The 22,554-nt window shown below is 37.3% G+C and overlaps 1 protein-coding gene across 2 annotated transcripts in view; it reads right to left on the bottom strand.

Annotated features, from left to right (window-relative positions):
* Positions 1–2,913: 2,913 nt before the first annotated feature.
* CYTH3 (cytohesin 3) overlaps positions 2,914–22,554 on the bottom strand; it is a 24,074-nt gene continuing 4,433 nt past the window's right edge. Inside the window, exons 4-13 of one of the 2 annotated variants that reach the window (XM_009649538.2) lie at positions 21,458–21,576; positions 17,607–17,687; positions 15,440–15,552; positions 13,845–13,993; positions 12,950–13,061; positions 12,386–12,388; positions 4,666–4,742; positions 4,513–4,584; positions 4,228–4,382; positions 2,914–3,614 (exon numbers count right to left, since the gene is read on the bottom strand). In XM_009649538.2, coding sequence (XP_009647833.1) covers positions 3,542–3,614; positions 4,228–4,382; positions 4,513–4,584; positions 4,666–4,742; positions 12,386–12,388; positions 12,950–13,061; positions 13,845–13,993; positions 15,440–15,552; positions 17,607–17,687; positions 21,458–21,576 — 954 coding nt within the window. In that variant the 3' untranslated portion in view covers positions 2,914–3,541. Of the gene's footprint in view, positions 3,615–4,223; positions 4,383–4,512; positions 4,585–4,665; positions 4,743–12,385; positions 12,389–12,949; positions 13,062–13,844; positions 13,994–15,439; positions 15,553–17,606; positions 17,688–21,457; positions 21,577–22,554 lie in introns of those variants that run through there. The other variant, XM_035889248.1, reaches the window with a different exon arrangement.

Below are 22,554 nucleotides of genomic sequence, written 5' to 3' on the forward strand. Positions count from 1 at the left end.
AAAGAGAGGCCTTTTACTTAGAAGAGTAGTTACAACCATATGCTATAAAATTGAACCTTAACTCTCTCTCAAAAAAGAAAACCAGAAATTGCTCCCTGAGGAGCTCTACCATAGTACAGTTTCACACTTTATTTTTGAGAAAAATCTCCAGATTTAAGCAACAGGTCTTAATGATAAATGAAAACATTAATATCGCAGTGGATTTACATAGAACATCACATTTTTAACAATGATTGATACAGAGTATTTGTCATGCAAATCACTTGTGTACACCAAGTAATACTTATATCAATACATATCTGTACAGTATTTACATTTTATATTTAAACTCTAGCTAGAAACATTTTCCAAGAAAATATAGAAATGAAACTGGTAAGCCACAAGTCTTTAATTTGTAGCATTTGGTCTACAACAGACCTAGCTTTTCCAGCAAGCATATCTACATAGATATGTAATAAATCTTAAAAATATGCATTGGTTTTATATATGAAGCATTATAAATGCTGCTCAGTTTACAAAGGTTCAGTTTTGTACCAGTTTAAAACGGTTCAAAATGTTAAGTGATGTAGAGCTTATTTTGTCAGAATATTGTAAAATTTAAGTCAGTCCAGCTGAGCTTAACTATTATATACAGTTCTCTCCCTAGATTGCACTGGCGCCGTGGCTGATGGTAGTGGCCAAATGGTTTAGGCACTGAGCGATGCCATGGACGTGGCAGAAGCAGCAGTGGCTCTTGCTCGCCCCTGTAGTTGTAACGGGCAACGTTAAAAACAAAGAGTTGAAGGATTATGCAAGTTTCAGTGCAACAGGAAGGGAGAAGTCTGTTGTCCCCACAGGACTTCTCCTCAGCGTGGCCAAACCGTAACAGATCCTGCTTTAGGCCACCGAGCAGCTAGCCTTAGTAGCTACCCCTGGACTTGAAGCCCAATAAAAAAGGGAAAGGTTGAGAGATTTTTCTTCACCCTCATGGATAGTACCTCTTTTGGCCAAAATTTTCACAAGCCACTTTGTTTTACTGGCCTCGTGGCCAGTGGAAATTTTGGGCCAGTTTCACTCCCTGTTAATACTGTTACAAAAAATATTTGAAATCAAATATTATCACACACAAGAATGCTATTCCATTAGCTTTGGTAAATTAAATAGATATATTGAGCACCACAAATAGCTGTTTAAGATGTCGCATTTTAATGCTAAGAAATAATATATTTCCTGCTATAATAGCCTCAGTTACATGTTACTCTAAATAATTATTTCTGTTGGATATAAGAACTTCAAACTAAATACAGCAAATGAACTCTCAAGGCATTTCCTTCATGCTTAAAGGCAGACTCCTCACCCGGTTAAATAAACAGATTTTCTTGAAGGTGATGTTTCAGAAGGTAACGATACAAAAGTGCTTCACTGCTTATTAATGCTTCTGTAATCTCACATTTCTCCAGAAGTATTTTATTTGCTGTTTTCACCTTTACACTTGTTAGTACCACTGATTCTGGCTTATCACTATCTGCATTACAAATCTATTTGTCCAAAGCTAAAACTGATGTATGCATTACTTGAAAACAAAACTTGAAGTTGCAGAACAGAAGACTCAAACCAAGTGACCTTAGCAGCTCCATAATCACGCTGCTTTGCAAACACAGGACATACTGCTTGACTTCGTTTCTATAAAGAGTTTAAATGTGTTCCATTAAGCAAAGATGTCCCCACACTGCTACTTATTCAAGGATTCTACCTCCTTTGGGTTTTACTCCCTCAAAAGTACTCAGATTTGAACATTTGTCCAAGCAGACTGCAAGTCCACACACTCTGGGGAAAATCTAAGGTGTAGAAAAGTTTACTTTGTTCTTTTCCTCTCGGCCCTTTTGGCAAACATGCAATAAGGCAAAACATTCACAGGCTGACACTCCATGCAAAACAAGGCAAATTAGTAAGACAGGAACAATGAAACAGACTCTCCCTTACAGTTAAAAGGAGATTTGAAACAGATCAACTCACTAAGTCTGTGCTGTTGCCAGTGCAGCAGTTCCCTATCACCTATCCAGAGATGCTTCTGTAACTCCAACAAGAAAAATCGCTTTGACAAAGCACTGGGTCTCCAAAGCATTCATTGGCACAGTAGGCACGGCTCAGGTTCAACAAGTTTGTGAAAAAATGAGTACTAACAGAAGCAGTAGGGTCCAAAAAGCCACTTTTCCCCTCACTATAAATGGAAAAGTGGCGTAGTAAAATCTGTCATAGCAGTTTACATGTTACTAAAAGACTATCAGTAGGACCACAGAAAGATCTTCACAAACTACAAAAAAAACCCCAAAAGAGACATATGCTTGTGGGGGAGTTTAGCTGCACTAAGTAATAGATGTTTAAGATTTTATTTTTTATGTAAAAATAAGGATGTCTATTTATTTTTTCAATTTCAACTGCTGAAGCACAGGTCTGAAAAATCGCCTTTAAGAATGCAATAAAAATACCAAACTTTTCTATATGTCCAAAGTTTGTTATCAAGCAAAGGAATAACCCTGCTTGCTTAGCTATCGAGGGCTGTATCTTACAGAAAGATTTTACCTTCCTGGTTTTTCCCTTTAAAAACATTAAATGCGTGTGAAATTATTTGGGGGTATTTTCACATCCAAAGCCTAAACTCATGCAAGCCCTGTCATCTTACTCCTTTAGTAGTAACTTAGTGTTAATTAAACTACAACCTATCTAAAACATAAGAAGGATGTTACTATATAAAAAGCAGATTAAACCAGTCATTAAGCCTTACTGCTTATTGTGAGTGTATGAGCAGACAGGAATGAGTTTTAGCCTACCGGCAAATATCAAACCACATCTGTACTTAGTGTCATGTCTACAGACTCAAACCTTTGCTGTTGGGACCCGCATACATTTCTGTGTGTATCAACCAAACCCTTTGGCACAACTAGTTAACTACGTAGCTGCCAGTCTACCGCTGAGTTGCAGTTCTGAAAAAGAAGAAAAGCTGTTTCCATAAAGGTAGGAGAGATAATCCTAAACAAAAGCTTTACTCAGCTGTTCATTTACTGCAAAACACACAAGACTTGAAAACTGATAGTGAGATGTGTGTTTTCTGCTTACAGAAAAATTAAGTGCTAGATCACGCTGTACTCCACTTTTGGTGCTGCATTTTAGTGAGGGATGAAAGTCCTATAATCACTCCTCCTTCTATGGGAAATGTGCTCAAAGAACAGGTATAGGACATTTTACTATTAGCCTTGAATTCCTTCCCTCCCAAACCAAATAAACTGGAGTTCTAACTAATAGAAGTGAAAACAAGGCTTCCATGTTTTCAGTTGAATTAAGTTCCAGTATAATAATCATCTGGGATTTGAAGGTTACGTCAAATGATATGCCAATAACTATTTACCCTGAAAGGTCTTGCCAAGTTGTTATATCATAGTAAAGTGTATATATATAAAATTTACAGTTATTGTCTTCATTCAGTTTGTCCAATTTTTACATTATCACTCAACTGTATGCTCATTTATAGGTTGATGCAGGTACACAAGTTGCTGATCATGTTCTATTTCTTATTTGCAATTCTTCGTTTCCTTGTTGCCAGCATATCATAAAAGGGATCCCTGCTGATACTTGCTCTAGAAGAGAAAAAAAGAATCATCGGTTTGGTTAACAAATGTCTGTTTTCAAAAACTAAAACTATTTTGTTCTCTCTTCCCTGTGGATGACTCAACATTCTTAATAAGGTAATGGATGGTTCACTTCTAAGCATCACAAAATTGCTTTAGAAAAATGTTATTCAGCTGTGATTTGTTAAGAGTTCATACCTTCATCTTGACCATTATTTCTTTAAGTGTCAGTCTGCTTTATAAACCTTACAAAATAAAGTCAAGCTGTGAAAGTTTAAAGCTGCACTGTGAGCATGCTTAAGATAGATGTCACTAAAGTTAATTATTAGCTAAGAATCTAATAAAATTAAGGTTAAAGACAATTCACACAAGGCTTCACATTTGCTTAAAAAAATAATCCACATTTTGTTCATTTGAGTTAGTAGCACTATTTCCTTAGGACCAGACAGTAACAGGAGATTTGTATCTTGATCTGTCAACCCCACGTAGCTTGTCATTAATCCTAGAGGACATTGCCACATCAGAATTCTTCAAACAAGTTGGAATACAAATTTTCTTAGTATCTTACTCCAAAAAGAGCTTAGACTTAACTTCTAAACGGCATTTAAGTCTTTAAACTCACTTGATAGATTTAATCCACTCTTCTTTTTCTTCTGGGGTGGGAGCAGATATTCTATACACTACATGGTTGCCTTCCACCACTCTACCATCAGCTTCAGTCTTACATGCTTTAATTACTTGACCTTTATGACTGGGGTTATAGAGCTCAAAGCAGTTCTGGAGGGTAGAAATGAAACAAATTGAAAAAAAACAAACCAACAAAACTGACAAACACCTTCAGTTAACACTACAACTAAGTTTTATACAGTTTACTTCATTTAAAAGAAATATTACGAAAATATCTTACTGGTTTTCTAGGGTCTTCAACTTCTCTTATGCTAAGATTTTCTAACGGAATAATTCCTCTAGGTTCTTTGTCCTAAAAAATTAGGAAAATATCACATTATTAGCCACTTAGGTATCTTGATCACAAACAAAGTTCACTGTAATATATACTCACTGTTGTGTATTCAAAGTAATACAGGCAATTATCAGTCAGAATAAACCATCTCCGTTTCCACGTTTTTACTCTTCCCCCTACAATCAAAAGGTATGGCTGAATTAAACACGTGTTGCTACCAACGCTTCAACAATGGATAAGAAAGTAATTTAGTTTTGCTTGTTTTTCAAAATATGGCTTAATTACTTAATCGTAAATGGCTCAGGCACAGATGAGCTGAGGTTAAAGGAACATGGTACTGAAACTCTTGTACTAAGGTCAAACTCCTGAGACAGCATTAACTATGGTGTTGCTGACGAGCCACAAACCCTGTGTGCTCTAAGGCTGTAAATGTCTCCTCTCTTAGAGAGAATGAACGCAATAGTTTAGCAGTCAGACCTGCTCCCTCTGTCCATGCCATCACAGTTGTTTACTGCATCAAAAATATTAGTATTATACAGCCCTCAGAAATGCAGCCAGTGCTGATATGGCAAAGGGAGGCCAGTCACCAGCAAAACCATTAACTGGGTTCCAGCAACACGACCAACACTCTCCACAGCCTGTCTTGTACAAGGAAAGGGTTCCGTCAATAAAATTAAGGGCATTTTATCACCTTCCCTTCACTCATGACCATACACGCAATTAAGAACTTATCTCTACTTTCAGATTTAACATCAAGCACATAAGATTCTTAGAAACATTATTAGCAGAACAAATATGATGTGTCATCAGAAAGGAGTAAATCCTATGCCAAAATATACCATTTTTAGTCACTTTTCATCATTCAGTATTTAAAAACGTGTTCTCTTTATAGGTTGATATATCATTGAGTACACCTGACAGAAGAAATAGCTACTGCTCCAGAAATGCCAGTTTTTCCTGCATTATCAGTTTAGACAACAGGAGCCACAGAGCTCCTCTCTCTTACACCTGGCTAATGTCACACTGTACGGAACAGTTCCTTCTAGAAACACACATTATTGTCTTGGCCCTTTCATCTGGTTTTCTGCCATTGGCTACTTCAGGACATGTCTAGCATTCCACAATTACATTATTTTTAAAACTCATTTCCAGGAAAGACAACTGTACATAAAGCATTCGTGTGTTACTAATATACAGGCTTAGTTCCACCATAGTTATCTGACTTCAGGATTATGTCACCACCTGTGCGTGATCCATTCAGCAGTGATTTGATCTCATTAACCCAACATCTCAAAATAGTTGATATTGCTATTGAACACCTGTGCATAAAAGAGTATCAATAATACACACAAAACCCCCAGTTTAATCCAAGTTATATAAGTAAATCTAAGATAGCATAATTTTTTAATCTTTTTGTTCTACTTGAGATAGCTGGGGTTTTGTTTAATACAGAAATCCAAATCATATTAAGTTAAAGAACAATTCTAGGAATATAATTAAATTTGTTATACTACATGTTTGCATTGCAGACCGAGTACGTTGCATGTCACATCTTTCTTTTGCTTGGTTTCATGACCCACACGGTAACCCAGTGCTAACTCACTGCAATGTTCAATGTACTCAATAAAGTTTATGTTTCCACTACGCGCACACACATCTTAAGAAAAATTTAATCTGCAAGCAGGTGCGGTGAAATAAGAGAAGGCAAAATAGTGCAAGATGCAGAAGCCGTGACAGAATGAATGGTTGAGTGAACTCAGTGAGGGACAGTGAGGGAAGAACGGGCGGCATTTTAGTACAACCACTGTGACAGTTCCTTAAATAAAGCATTGCAGAAACCTTCAAACTGGCACATTAGTCACTAGAAAAATTCCCATCACCTTGACTGAGAGCTGGTTCAAGTATCAGCAAGTATTTGGGCTAGGAATGGAAAGTCGACCAACTTTAGCTTGACTCACTTCCAGATCAATGAATAAGCAGCCGTCAAGTCAAGACAACTGCCAGGGCAGTCCTTGCTATCACTGTAACATGACATTTTTTCATGTAACTCAATGTTCATTTCTCTGATTTTAAGTCACGTTCTGCTCTCTAAGGTTAACAGGTTGACATAGTTTAACATTTTTAAGGCACAAAAATATCACATTTTTTTTGGCTAACAGGTAACATCAGCTAGCATCAAATGTCATGGCTTGACCAGGTCTAGAAGAAAAACAACTCAGCAGGAGAAAGGATGAAACAAACAGGCAAACCGGTTACCATCACAGAGGCAGCTTAAATTGAACAACAGCGTTTCTCATAAACTGTGGTATCATGTCAAAACAGAATAAAAAAAAAAAAAAAATCAGGTAATAACCACACATTTAAAAGAAGGCCTGCTTATAATTAAGGCAGAAACAACGGACTGAAAACACAGACCTTCTAGAAGGATATGAAGTGCCAAACAGTAAATGACAGTTGAGTTCACTGAAATTTTTCCTGACAACATCCCCTCTCTTTGGAAAGCCGGATTTCTCAAACCTGAAACCTTTTGAAATGAGTTTAGATTAAGCTTTTGTTACCAATGACCTGGATGAGGGGATTGAGTGTCCCCTCAGTAAGTTTGCAGATGACACCAAACTGGGTGGGACTGTCTATCTACTCGAGGGGAGGAGGGCTCTGCAGAGGGACCTGGACAGGCTGGATCGAAGGGCCAAGGCCAACTGTATGAGGTTCAACAAGGCCAAGTGCCAGATCCTGTACTTTGGTCACAACAACCCCATGCAATGCTACAGGCTTGGCAAAGAGTGGCTGGAAAGCTGCCCAGCAGAAAAGGACCTGGGGGGTGTTGGTTGACAGCCAGCTGAACGTGAGCCAGCAGTGTGCCCAGGTGGCCAAGAGGGCCAACGGCATCCTGGCTTGTATCAGGAATGGCATGGCCAGCTGGAGTAGGGAAGTGATCGTGCCCCTATACTCAGTGCTGGTGAGGCCACACCTCAAATACCAAGTTCAGTTTTGGGCCCGTCACTACAAGACAGACGTGTTGCTGGAACATGTCCAGAGGAGAGCAGCAAAGCTGGTGAGGGGTCTGGAATACAAGTCTTACGAGGAGTGGCTGAGGGAACTGGGGGTGTTTAGTCTGGAGAAGAGGAGGCTGTGGGGAGACCTGATCGCCCTCTACAACTGCCTGAGAGGAGGCTGTAGCGAGGTGGGGGTCGGCCTCTTCTCCCTGGGAATGGACGATAGGATGAGGGGAAATGGTCTGAAGTTGCGCATGGGCAGGTTTAGGTTAGACATTAGGAAAAATGTCTTCACAGAAAGGGTTGTCAGGCTCTGGGATGGGCTGCCCAGGGAGGTGGTCGAGTCCCTGTCCCTGGAGGTATTTAAAAGAAGGGTAGATGAGGTGCTTAGAGACATGGTTTAGTGGCGGGATGGCAGTGCCAGTTTAACGGTTGGACTTGATGATCTTAAAGGTCTTTTCCAACCTAGACAATTCTATGATTCTATGACACATTTCCCAGCTCCAGGATAGTACTGATGTTGAAGCCAGAAAGAAGATTACATATCTTTTAACGACACCCCTCTTGCTGCTCCCTTCTCCCTAAAACAGCCAGTAGCTCACTGGGTTACAGCACTCGCAAGTCGCAGAAATAGACCCTAAGTCCCTGCTCCAACAAGCTACGAGTTACTCTTCTCTTCCAGAAAAAAAAAGCAGCAAGGCAGGACAAGGAACTATTCTCACACAGAAGTCTCTGTCTCCCCACTGCATTACTTAGTTGCAGCTGTCAACAGCACAGAAACTCTAATAAAGCTTGAAAGGCAATCTAATCTGGATTCATCACATTTTGAGGGGTCACCATATAACATGCATTTAATATGCCTTTACAATGGGCTAAAACCCAAGAAGCCGGTTGATAAGGCTTTGTGGCCTGTAAACACTGCATGCAAGATTAATGGGTAAGAACTCGTGATAACAAAACATTCTTTTCCTCTGCCGAGATTGCTGTAGGCTCACAAAACAACAACAAAGGGTTTTAGTACCACACTTCACATCTTATTCCAGCTCCCAGCCTTTTAAAGATTAAAACTGGAAGGAATTAAGTTAGCAGAAGAGGATCAAGAAAATCAGAGTATGAATCCATAAACATTTACAGAAATGCAGAGATATAAGTGAAGTATTTCTCAAAGATCTGATTAGCTAAAATGCAAAGACATCTCAAAGAACAAAATAAAGCACCACAATATTCTGTAGGTGGAAAACTGAGGAAACTACAAGAAAAGGCCACAACAAGGCAAAACGTACAGAAAGAGGAATAGAAACCATCTTCACCTATGTAACCCAGCATAGGATTGTATTTTTTTTTTTTCAATTCTGGGCAAAGTACAAACTACAGAACAAGGTAAAAGAAAACACTTATATTAAAAACAGCTGGCAATGACTTAGGAAACACCAATTTCAGAATTAAAAAAGGCCTTTAGTCTTAAGGCAGCAATGTATCTAAAGTTAGAAAATTCTACCCAAATCTTCAGCACACCTATTTACAGTCTTAGAGCGGAAAGAGACACACGCCTCAAGAATGTTTTTTTCTTCTCAGTTCATTTGGATACCACTAGGCAGAACAGACTCAGAAACTGTACAGTTATACAGATGACTGGATCAAAGTTTAGGTTTCTTTGAAAGAGAATTTCTTCTTGACCGCAACATTATCTGCCTCAACCTAGAACAGCATCAGTTACCCCGAGAGCCAGGCAGGTACCGGAAGGCACCAGTTTCCTGACCAACCACCGCTATTCCCTTGCCCCGGATTAGGGAGAGAAGCAACATCCTCTCAAGGACAGATGTGCTGGAACAAGCACCACTGGTGGGACGGGCCCGGATGCAAAGCTTTTGGACAATCTCCAAGCTCCCCGTAACTGCCTGGCTGGCACAAAAAATTAACACGATCATGTGTCTGGCTTGAATCATTTCCTCTCCAGTTTGGTGGAATAATGTCACAGTTTCCCTCTAAAGAGAAGAAAATATTACGCAAACCAAGCTATTTGCCAAGAGAAGACGTTTAAGCATGGAAACGCCTCCCTGTGCAAAACAATTGTAACTTGGGCATTAGGACAGAGAGCACAGACAACAATTTCAAAATACCTTAAAGTGGATGGCAGAAAAATTCACAGTACCATCACCGCTAATAATTATGATGCAGAAAAATATAAAAGTTCATAATGTCTCAAGCTGGTCTAAGTGAGGATTCACCAGCAGTCAGCAGCTTTCAGTTTTCCCCTTTTAACATTCCTTTTCATTACACCATGCTTCAAACAATGTGGAACTGAATGATAATTTAGGTTTATGGAGATAAAGATGTCTATATAAAGGCACCAGCTAGGTCTAGATAGATAAAACCAGAACTGCTGTCTGGCTGCCAGGTTTGGCACTCGGACTTACACAAAGTCACCTCTGAACAATTCAGAGCAGCAGACTCTCCAAAAGCATTTTGCACCCTCCCAGCTTTCTAAAACTCAATGCCAGGCTAGAGAGCTAGCGTTTAGGGCAGATGAATTCTACCACATATGAAAGTTTCATGATATCCATCTCCTGCCCAAGGATAATCAATGCAGTGAGATGGAATACTAAAAAGAGGGGTACAAGTACATAAATGGGAAGAGTTGACTGTAAGAAAAACCAAATCCAAAATACTGTCTTGATATACTCAGCGTTTGGAAGTTGTCTTAGTCTTATTTACAGTTTTATATAAAAATTTCTATTTCAACTTCTAAGTATTATCACAACTGAGTGCTTAAACCCTCATACAGGAATAAAGCCTCCTTAGCATTTCAACAATACTGAAACTTTTAATATCAGCATCTTCCAGAACTGAAGAAAACCCCACCCATTTCACAAGAAGTGTTTCCCCAACAGAAAGGGCTGTAAAAATGCAGACAATGTGGATCGAGACAGCTAAATATAGTTTAAGTCTCCCAGCAAATAGAAAACTCAAAGAAGAAAGAAAGAAAGAAAGAAAGAAAAAGAGATTGCCAGGTTTACTTCTGGTTACTGCATCTAATCTAGCAAAATGTATTTGTCTGTGCCAGTCAGTTTCTGCTGAAAAAAAAAAAACCAGTCTTTCACGGAAGCGCAGCTTCATGCACTTACAGGCTGATTCACTGGAGGCTTCTGGACGTGTTTCATTTCTTTATTCAAATAACCCTCATGCCATGGGAGTGTTACATGCAACACCCTTCCGTTTCACACACGCTTCTACTATCGGGTTTTCTGTGCCCTGTCTCTCATCTACATAATACATAATGAAAATTCGGTTTTATTGTCCTTGCACCAGAGCCAGAGATGGATTGTGCACAAGTACCTGGCAGCTCTCCCCGACTTTCAGTCACCTTTTTTCTTCAATTTCTTTCTTCCTCTATTTTAAATTATATATTAATATAACAATAATGATATATTAAATAATAATATATATTAGATATATGTTAATATATTAATATTTCTTTTATTGACAGTTTCTTCCACAAGGGATGTTGTCATTCCTCTACACACACTCACTCTTGCTTGCACTCTCAGTACGTGCATAAGCATATGAGAGTGCACTGGCAAGAAAAAGAGAAATATGCACAGCATGGGCTTATACCCAATGTTTTCTCCAAAACCCACATTTATCTACATCATCTTGAAAACCTTTCTGTTGAGATAGTTATCGTCTCATGCTACAAAATGGAGAGAAGCTGCAGAGTCATCTTTGAAATTGTGCCAGCTGAGCCAACATACGTCAAAAGGCAAGAGCTTTGCATTTTTGTAGTTAGAAAGACAGAGCTCTAAAGCATCTGTAGCACAGCGGCCAAAATAAAACATTGCAGAGCATGCAAATCAATTACAAATGCTTACTTTTCACATCTATTTTCTTCCAGCACTAGTATGACCACTAATTTCCAGATGCAATCAGTAGAGCGGGCCTGTGGCTCTAACCAGGCTCTATTTTTGCCATACTCACCCCCATGTGCGCCCCCCGGCATACATCCCTTTTCATACTTTAGTCACCATTCTCCAAGTGCAAAGTTCCTTCTACTTTAACAAGCAGTTCTACATTAAAGTGGCCAACAACTGGCTCTGTTGCAGTGTGTACTGATACTTTATATAAGAGAGGTTTATTTCATTGAAAAACAAATGTTAAAATAAAATTTCAGTCTCCCTTATATAGCAAAAAAATTCCCTAAGCCCAAGTGAAAAAGTGAATCACATCAACTTGAAGGGTCTCTAAACAAGGGCATCTTGCAAAGGGAAACTGCAAGTTACCAGAGGTTTCCACAACCCTAAATTTGGTGCTCATTTAAGATTCTGTTAATTTAAGATTCTGTAAGCTAAATATATTATTTACAAAGGAAAATAAGCAGGAAAAAGAACAGCTTTTATAAATGCATAGTTCAAATGTAATCAATCTTTCAATAATCTAATATCATTGATGTACAAGTAACAAAATCACTCTGGAACTTCATTACAAGAGTAAGACGTTTTCTCTCAGTAGAAATTATTCTTCCCTTGTTACAGTCTTCAGTGAACGAGAAAAGTATGCTGAATAGCCATCTTTTTTTTCTGCTTTACATGTAAGCACTTTCTTCTTTTGCAGAAGACACTCGCATGTGAGCTAGACACTGACATGCCAGTCTTTCAGAGTACCACTGATGATACCGTTAGTGACACTGAGTGAAAAAGCAAAATGCTACAATAAACTTGATTTTAAAAAAAAAAAAAGAAAAGAAAAAAAAACCAGGAGGAAGGAGGAAGAAAATAAAAGAATGAGCAACTGAAGAAGAGGGGACTGGAAAGCAATCAGATACGTACCTCCTAATGCAGAATAAGCAGAGACAGCCAGTCACAGAACAGAAAGGTGATAGGTCATAGGCCATAAGGAAAACAAGAAGGCACATTTAAACCACTCATTAAAAAATCATAGCCAAAACCAAACCAAGAGAAACTCACAAATAATATGGAAAAATAAAGACATACAAAAATAACTATTTGAAGAGAAATCCTTTTTTTTTTTTTTTGGTACACAGAAAACTGAGCTGAAATATCACACAGTTTTCTGAAATGACCGTATGGAGACTTAGTTGTTATTTATCAGTCACAGCATGTAAATACCACATGGCATTTGCTTTTTGTCGCCGAGTTTTTATTTCTCAGCTATCAGAAATAAAACTCCAAAGTTTGACACAAGATTGCTGATTTGGAGATGTAAAATAATAAGTAACAACCTTCAGATGTAAAGGAGTTACTTATTGGTTCATACATTTTTAAATACAAAGTTAATCCTATTACCTTCACAAGAAAGCAGGTAGACACAGGAGCAGCAAACATGCTAACAATGAACAAACATATAGCAGCAAAACTGCCCTTATAACTAACCTAATTTCAGCAGCCAACCTTCTCTATCTGGATTAAAAAATGTATGCGTTAGATCATTTCCATCATCCTCTGGAATTTTAAACGGCTCATTCTTAATACTTTCATATAAATTCTAGAAGAATAAAAAAAGAGGAAAAAGACCTCATTAATAAATTTCTAACAGAAAATGCAACCAGGACATCCTACTGCTTCTCAGACTATTTGTATAAAAAGCATAGGAAATACAGTCCACAAAATTCTGGACCAACCCTTCTCAGTCGCTGTTTGCTAATTTGATTAATTTTGATTTTAAACTACATCTATAGACAAGTGTCTCTCTTTTTTTACAGATTTTATAAGCACTCCTAGCAAAGGCTTTTTTTCTTCAGCATTCAGTATTTCAAAGGTTTCAGTTTCAGGTCTCATTCAATGCAAGTTTTGTCAAATGAATCTGGGTCTTTCAGAAAACGGTTTAGACCATCACACTATCTTAGAGAAATAAGTATTTTTAATCTCAAGAGACGGGAGGACGCTCCACAAGACACATGGAAAGAAATGAGAGGCAATAATGAAACAATGATTTTTACTATTTTTTCTGTCTTCCTCTGACTTACCCAGAAATACTACTTTTTTTTCAGAAGAAGCCAGTTCCACAAGAATTTTGCCATCAGCAAACTACTAAGAGATATACAGAGTGTTTTCTCTGGAAATCTCCTCTCCTTAACAAAAGATTGAATATAGGGAGAACTAGCTCAAAGCAGCTGTGAATTTTTCTTTCAGCTACTCAAATGGTTATGCATGCTAGAAAATGTTCTTCTTAATTTCCCTCAACAAATCTGCCGAAGAACTGTTGTATATGCTTCTAAGTTTGCTATTAAAAACAAAGCAATGCCTTGTCTTACCCAGTCTAACTTACCCGTAGCAATTCTTCTGGAAGGTCTCCGCCTTCATTAATTCCACGATTCATTGAAATAAACCTCTCTACTGTTGGTTTATCTCTTACATTGTGGTTGTGCAGACTGGTATTTAACATAATGATCGCAAATGACAGCACATAGCATGTATCTGAAATAAGATTTGAAAAATTATTTCTCTCTCTCTGTGTTGCAGCAGAAACCTATAATATTAATATATTAACTCATCCTGACTGATAAAGAAAAAGAAACAGGTAGCCAAAAAATCCTGAACACCATACGTGAAAGCAAAGTCTAATCTTTCTTTGAACTATTGAAGCAAGCCTAAGAAGCAAAAAAAAAATATGTAACAATTCAAATTAAAAGCCAGTACGAGAAAAACAGTACAAGAGAATCCAAAAATGTTTTTAAACTCTCTGAAATCATTGCTAACACCCTAAATTAACATTTTGCTTGAAACACTAAAGTGTTGTTGGGAAAAATGTTCTCTGCATACAGATTTTGCCTAGATCATATTGGTAGATCCTATAATAGACTTGGTCAGACTCCTACTCAAAGTACTTCCAAAGCTTTCTCCAAAGAGAAAGAACAGTCTCTTCAAAATAATATTTAAACTGCATTTAAACAGACTGAAAATTACATTGACTCAATGTCTTGGCATACGTGAGGTAGCTAGCACCACTGAATAATATCAAAAGATGACAAAGGAGATCTTATCATGCCTCTTGACATTGTTATGATTACAGTAAATTCTCCCAGAATTCAAGTACAAGATCCTGTGTAAGAAAAAGTAGGATGGAAACCTCTGTGCTACATAGAGGAAGAATGTGTTTGCATCTTCAGCATTTTGTTTTCAGTAAGTATTTTCCTCTCTAGCTGTAGCAGACCTGCTTTACATCAACTTTTTCCTAGCCTATTTGTTCCTCAGACTGTGATCAACAGCAAGCTATGTTTGTATCTAACTAAACAGACCAACAATGTCAGAATGCTAGGGCATTATCACAAAGTTTTGTTAGCTTTTATGACTTGAGTAATTCTAAACCAAGTAATTCAACAGAAAACTGAGGTGCATTTCTAACTGAAATAAATTATTGCTGTACAGACTGCTAAAGAGAAAGGATACAGTCCTCATACCAAAAATGGATTACTTTCTAGATAATATACTATAGCAATGTATAGGTGGACTTGATACAGAGATAATCAGGTGTAAAGTCCTTATAATTGACAGACAAGACTACCCAACCTATTGGTCTCTTCTGCCTTTGAGCCCCTGAGAATCTTACTTTTCCAATTCCTAGCCAAAATATTTGGTGACATTTCTAAAGTGTGTTTTATACTTTAATTGGCTTAGATATACATTAATGCTAAAGTTTCATAAATGGAAATGTATTCTGACCATAAGCTTGCACCTCCTAGAAACAAAGTGTAGGATTAGACAGTTGTATTTTCTCACTTCTTAGAAATTTTTCATTTCACTCATTATTTCATCCTGAACTTCCTAACTAGCCATCATCTCCTTGATTCAGATGTAGAAGAACATATATGATCCAAAATACATACATATACTTAAGAACTCCTATTGTGTCCTGTGACTAACCTGTAGACTGGAAGACTCCTGGGTTACAAAGGCAATAGCGTGAAGCAAAAGCTTCCATCATACGATCAATTTTTTGAGCCTCTCCTGGGAGTCTGAAGCTCCACAGAAACTGCCTACAGAAGGGAAGAATAGTTGTTAGACTCATTCCACTATTTATATATTAAGCTTATATTACTAATAATCAGAAACCAAACAAAACAAAAAAAATCAGCAATGTCTATACAAAATGTCCTAAAAATATGTTCTCAATCTCTCAACACACAAGTCAGGAGCTATTATAAAGCAACATGCACAGATGGCTAGCCCAGTAATTCAGCCAGCAACACTGCATGCTATCAGGCAAGATAATATGGCAGTTCATATTCTGAGACTCTCTCTTTTTTCCAGACTAGTAAACAATTTTCTGTATGCATCCCATTTTTGCCATGAGAATGCTATGGGTAAACAATCAATTCAATCCTCCCTGGATTTCCTGGCTACTAAAAGCAATAAACACTCAGCTAGACTTTACTTAAAACGTAAAAAGAAACATCACATAAAATATTTCTGGTAGGGGAGAGAAGCAAGGGATACAAAACCACTTAACATCTGTACTTGAACTCCTCAAACATTTAAAAGAATAGTAACAACAACAAGAAAAACCCCAGTGCTTAAGAGAGGTGCTGCCTGTCCAGTGTAAGTTCACCTTTCAAGAATCAGACCCAGATCTTAAAAATAAAGACATCATGATATCACCTCAGTCATTTTGTAATATACGCAGGAGATCTGTGCTCCCATTCAGCAGCATTAAGTGAAATAAGAGTTTTTACATTCATAGCTTACTATTGCTACATATAGGTACGCTGGAATGCATACAGGACAGAAGTCTTCAAATTTGGCACACTGTGGCGCTAGAAAGCTCCAATTAATTTAATCACTTATTCTTTTCTTTCTTAGCAAAAGAATCATCTAAATGAAAACAGGATCTGAACCAGCAAAGTTACATGCTCTGCCATGCAAAACAAGTTCTTGATATTGCCTGTACGCTGGGTGCCAATATAATAACCATTTATTCCTGTCTTCATCAGTTTTTCATTTTAGGACATTATATTAAAGTGTCGCAGGCCATCTTTAATTTGTCAGCTCTATATGCTGTCTTTTACTCACCTCATGCAAGGTTCCAACCCAGATCACGAATTTGTAAGCTACCAAAATACAAACATTTAATAGTAGTAGCTGCTAAGGAAGAATAAAGTCAAACCTAACGTTAACTTGGGTAAAAGAGATAGGAATATGATGCCTCCCAGAACAAGCTTCAGCAGCCAGAGAGAAGGCTTCCTTAGCTCAAGCCTCAGGAAGCTCAAGTTATCATCACCACATCGTTCAACCACAGCAAAGCTGTTCTGACTCCACATCACGAGGGACTGCACCAGAGACAAAGATCACATGGACATTTCAATTTATCTGGTGTCAGGAGGGAGTCACTTGTGGCAACAAAACTGGAAGGACTGTCTAAATCAACTTAATTTGCTACATCTGTTATGGATTTCCACCAAGACAAGAAGGGACTTCACAAGGTCACTGTATGCTGGCATCCCAGAAAAATCAAGTAAACCCTTCACTCAGCAAGGGGAAAAAGTACACTAAGGTATTACACTTTCTTTCATGTGACAAGTGGGAAACTCTGAGGCAAGTAGAAAATTAGAAAAGTAGAAATTACTTGATTCAAAGTTTACCTCAGCCATTGAACATAATCACTGATTATGGTCATCAGGATTCCCCCCCTCCTTGCCTAGAGGAACAAGTTGAGGTGGAAGGAAACAAAAAGATGACTGCAGCAAAGAAAAGTATTTATTTGCTTGGGTTTGGTTTTTACCTATCTCTGTGCTAAGACATAAAACAGATCTTCAAATGTCCACATTCGGCAGGCACACCAAAGAGTTACAGCTGTGTTTTAGTTGTTTGTATTTGTCTCAAATAATTAAAAGTTTTCACCTCCAAACACAGGACACACACAAGCAATTGGAAGGGTTAAAACAGAGCTGTCTCTGCTAACTTGCACAGTAATGCGTATAATCGTGCTGAGCTGCAGATCAGCTTTCTGACAAATCAATCAACACAGTGACTCATATGAATGTGCAACTTGATAAAGGAAGCTCAGGTCAAGAAAGAGAAAGAATTTACTCACCTTAAGGCTTGTACAAGATTGAGATCAGCGAACTCATGGAGTTCAACAAAAGCCTGAAGAACTTTAATATTAAATTCATCTCTATGAAAGACAAAAATAGAAATCGACAATTACAATTCTGACCTTTAAAGGCTTGTTAGTTATCTCTATTTGCTTCCGAGAATAAGCAAGGAAGTAAATGATCATACTGATCAAATCAAGTCATCAGAAATAGTTTACACATTTGTTTGAGAGGTATTCTAATATTTAACACTAGTATTTTGCTCATTTTTGATGGTGTTAAAAAGGTAGGTTAGCAAGAGCCAGTACACTTAACTGATTTTAACACTGCTTATTTAAATGACCCAAAAATGGCCTGGCCTTCTTTGCTTCACATTTATTATTACTGCACCTCCCTTGATATAGGATGATACCTGATAAATTTATCCAGCAAAAAGTCTTTTGCAGAAACTGTGTCAAGAACTCATAAAACAACAGTTAACGCAAAATTAATTTCTCTAGCTATACAACACATGAAAAACAAACTATTCCATTTTTTCCTCTAAGAACAGAAATTATTAAAGCAGTGTATTAATTTATGTACAAAGATGAGGAACAGAAATGCTTCAATCAATTGTACCTAAGAAAAAGAAGAGCTTTTTAAAAGACCTACGTAGTACATAGCATATTCTTACTCCATTCTCAAAAATTATTACAGTGAAAGTTTACTAAAATCAGAACGGGTTTTGAATGGGCTTCCTCTCACCTATCTCTTATATTGCTATGTAAAACATGAGCCAAATTTTGCTTTGCTTGAGACAAAGGTGTTTAAATGCAAAAGTAACATTTAAACATCAATGAACACAGAACTATTTGGATGCAGACAGAATTTAGTCCATACCATCACCGAGTTCATATGCCAGAAAATAAATAAAGGTTTATAATCCTCAGGGTGTGCTTTAAATACATCACCAAGACAGAATGTTGCATATCAGCCTCCACCCGAAAATAGAAAGGTGTGCACCCACCAAGAATTATCTGTTGCGTTACTAACTGCATAGTCAGACTAACCTGTAACACTCATGAGTAAATGCCGTAAACCGAACTATTCATTCATTAGGATGTCCCCGTATTGTTTACAGAAAAACACATCATATTTAGTAACACACAGTTCAACTGCATGACTACTTTTCAGTGCAGTAAATAAAGTGGTGTAATAGTATAATAAAAGAGAGCACTCAGAGGTACTTTATTACTCTACGCCAAATATTGATTTTGCTTAAATGCCTGTAAAGCTGCAGTAATTCAGAACAAATATTAGCCTTATATTCTCCTTTTTGCTCTTCTAGGTTTTAATGTAGACTGGATTAATAGTGATACTTGTGCTGGGTACGGTTCCAAAGACACAAGCCAAATATCATGAAAGGTCTAGGAAGCCACTTAAAAAAAATAAGTGAAAACTTACCCACATGTAAAGAAATCTTAAATCATTTATAGGATGCAATTCATCCCTTATTTACTGTACATTTTTAGGTATTATCTCGTTCCATTTTACCGTTCACTTTTTTCAGTTTGCTGAGTGCTGTAACACTATAAAAGTCAGTAATTTAAAATATATCTCTTTATGGCAGAACATTATAAAAATATTTCATTCTGTTGACTGTCCTGGTCTCGTCTTCAGCTATATTTAGCTAGAATGCAGAAGTAATTCATGATGGGCCCCAGAGAAGGAGTGGCAAAGTAAAAGAGAATGTCCTCAGACTCCAAATGCCTTGATAAAAGATAGTACATAACAAAAACTCATCTATAATACGCAGTGCCGTTTGCATAGCACATATTATTTAATAGCCTGTTTCTGAGGTAGTCAAAAAAGCAAAACTAGCAGCTTAAGACTACCTCAACTGTCACATTTTATTTTATCCCAGGGTATTTATTTCATCCCAGGACCTAAAGGCCTAATACACTGTTTTCAGAGGAACATGATTAAAAATTATTAGGATTGTAGGAAATTAATGTTGCAGAGTTCAAAGGAGTATGATGAACCAATTCCCCATTCCAGACCTGACTACCTTGAAATGTCCATACACATTCCTGAAAATCAGATTGTCATCTCTTCACCTCCACCCGCCTTACTAATTCATATAAGTGAAGAAAAAAAATAGGACAGAAATACCGGTTTTGCTTTCCCATTACCATATTAATATTACACCCTTCACAGAAACTAAGAAACATTGAATAAAAGCTCCTTTTAAAGCAAAAAATAATTTTAAATTTCGTTTTGACTTCAAATGCTCCTTAAAATTGATAGGTTGCTTCTGCCTTTTGGCAAAAATAGGAGCAGTATGTTAATTTTTTTCAATTCTCCTAAGATTTTATTACCCAGTTGATAGATTTATCCAAAATTTCCTGACCAAATTTCCTATTCAGTATGACCACTACATTCATCTGTATTTAAGTCTTGAAAAATTCAGAAGATATAATTGAACTGCATGTTTATCGGTATACATATTCACTCTTAAGAAAGGTTGCCCTGTATTTTCAGATTAGACCACAGTGCTGCCCAGCAGTATCCCTGCCAGGGATGCAAAAGAATGACGAATAAATTTTTTAATTTTAAATGTGAACCCATAAATAGTCACACAAATATTACTGATGACTCCAGTGGGCCTGGACATATTGGTAAGACCTTTCTGCATGAATACAGGGGTTCTGGGAATAGGACTAGAAAACTGGAAGTATTTCAGAAGACAATACCAAGGTAGAATGTGGCTCTCAAAAATGAACATTGACTGCTTTATACAAGCTTTGTTACAGTTTTGCAATTACAGACATTAACATATAAGTGATTTTAACAATACTGATTGCCCAAATATTCAAGAGAAACAACGTAATGCTGTCATACAAAAGTTGTTGAAATGTCTACGTATGTTGTACAGAAACTTCACAGTGAACATCTATTTCCAAAATACACATATTACAGTGAAAACTTTCATTAAGCCTATTAAAGTCAGGAAGAAATTGCTGAGCACAAACTAAGCCGTTGATGCTGTAAACAGATTATGGGTGCTGCAAAAGGGATCTGCCAGAACATATCACTACAGGAGTATATCCTACATGAGTCAACTTTCAAACCTCCACCAACTAGCATCTGAACCGGAACGTGTGCAAGCACGTACATACACGTACTGCAGCCTGCTCTTCCCTTCTGTCTCTTTCTGTTGCCTTTTTCAAAATCAATTCCTGGGTTGCACAGCAATAGAAATAATTTGCATTTTGATTGCGTTTTGCAATAGTACGCATAAATACGTATGTTGCATGTTTATTGCACTAGGATTGATAAAGATACAGTGCGGCTGCCCTTTGAGACGCCTACTTACTTATGGGAAGTCTGTGTTCAGGGAAGAAGAAAACACTAAAACCTGCTTATAACTATTGTCCCAGGAACTAGCCATTTTAGCAAGTAATTTCTTTACTATCCAATTATTAGTGATTGTAAATCACTCCTTGTCTGGGCATAGTACCAAGAGATACCGGAACTGTTGCAATACAACTCTCAGACATTCCAAAAGCTTATGGTATTAAATTCTGCACTATAGCCAAATTTAAGGGTATTTTCTCAAAATAGTAAGTTACAATGAATTAAATATTTTTCCACAATGTACCCATTTTAAAAGAACAACCTAACAAGAAGAAAAAAACCCCAAAAAACCCTATCACAATACCATAGTAGTTTTACTTCCCGCTGTAGCTTTTATAGATCTCAGAGTTGTAAAGTAGCACTCTCATGCAGCCTGTGAAGGGGAAGGTAATGACCAAAAGCCACAAGTATGCTCTGTAAACTCAAGAACAAAGTTTCTATATTTTTATTTTACCTTTCACCGAGGTAATCTCCAATTACCGTTTTATTTAATCCTTCTCCTTTATAAAGGAACTGTGCAATGTCTTCTGCGGTGTTCTGCAGGAGGTCATTTTCTATCAGAAACTGTATTCCCTAGGAAGAGCAATTCCAGAGGAAAAGGAATGTTATGGGTTGGCTTTTTTTTGTTGGTTTTTTTTTGGGTTTTGTTGTTTTGTTTTGTTTTTTTTAAACACAAGCATTTATGTAAATACCGCTCATAACATTTGGTATTAATATACTGACACAGACATATACATAGTACATTAAGAATTACATTAGCAGACAGATTTTTTTTTTTTTTAAATGAAATGGTAAACAAATGTTTTTCAGTTAGATAAGCAATATTTAGTACTGGTTTAATGATTAAAATGAGAACACATTTTTAAGGCTAGGAGTACTAGGTGGCAGTTTGAATCCCTCAACAATAGAAACATCAAATATTAATTTAATAATGATTCCGTGTTGCTCCTTGGAGCTAATGTGGGAGTTAGCCTGCTCGCAATATTGCCTAAATGTCTGCAGATACATAATCTGTAAAATCATATAATGAAGAGGTACGTAGGAATAACTTAATTACCACCGTGACACAAAATAAAGCTTCTGTTATAATCTACAAACTGCAACCCAATACATCAAGCCATTACTTGCAGTAGAAGTCACAGCTGAAGATACCGAAACCGGTTTAAAAGAGTTTATGCTGACACTGGGATTATCAGTGACTTCTGATCGTGCTGGAACTGAACTATTCACAAAGGACTTGAACTAGACTATTCACAAAGGACTCTTTCACGAACCAGTCAAGCTTCTACCATGGAGCTTCTATCAAAGCCACGAGGAGAGTCTTACCCTGCCCCTCAGTGGGTGCTTGATCAAGCCCCTGGACTCCTATGCCTCCATAAATTACTGGCCCTATAACTGGCACACTCTAGGGATGCCCAGAGAACTTTCTGCAAAGCAGTAAAGAAAGGAGACTAAGAGTTATATAAAGATTATGTAAAGGATAGAAGGGATATTATTCCAACACTCAGCAGGTCATGAAGAGATAGCGCTCTTTTTATCCCCAACACATAC

Source organism: Egretta garzetta, unplaced genomic scaffold (assembly GCF_000687185.1).
Source record: "Egretta garzetta isolate BGI_Z169 unplaced genomic scaffold, ASM68718v1 scaffold292, whole genome shotgun sequence".
In the NCBI taxonomy this organism is placed as follows: domain Eukaryota; kingdom Metazoa; phylum Chordata; class Aves; order Pelecaniformes; family Ardeidae; genus Egretta; species Egretta garzetta.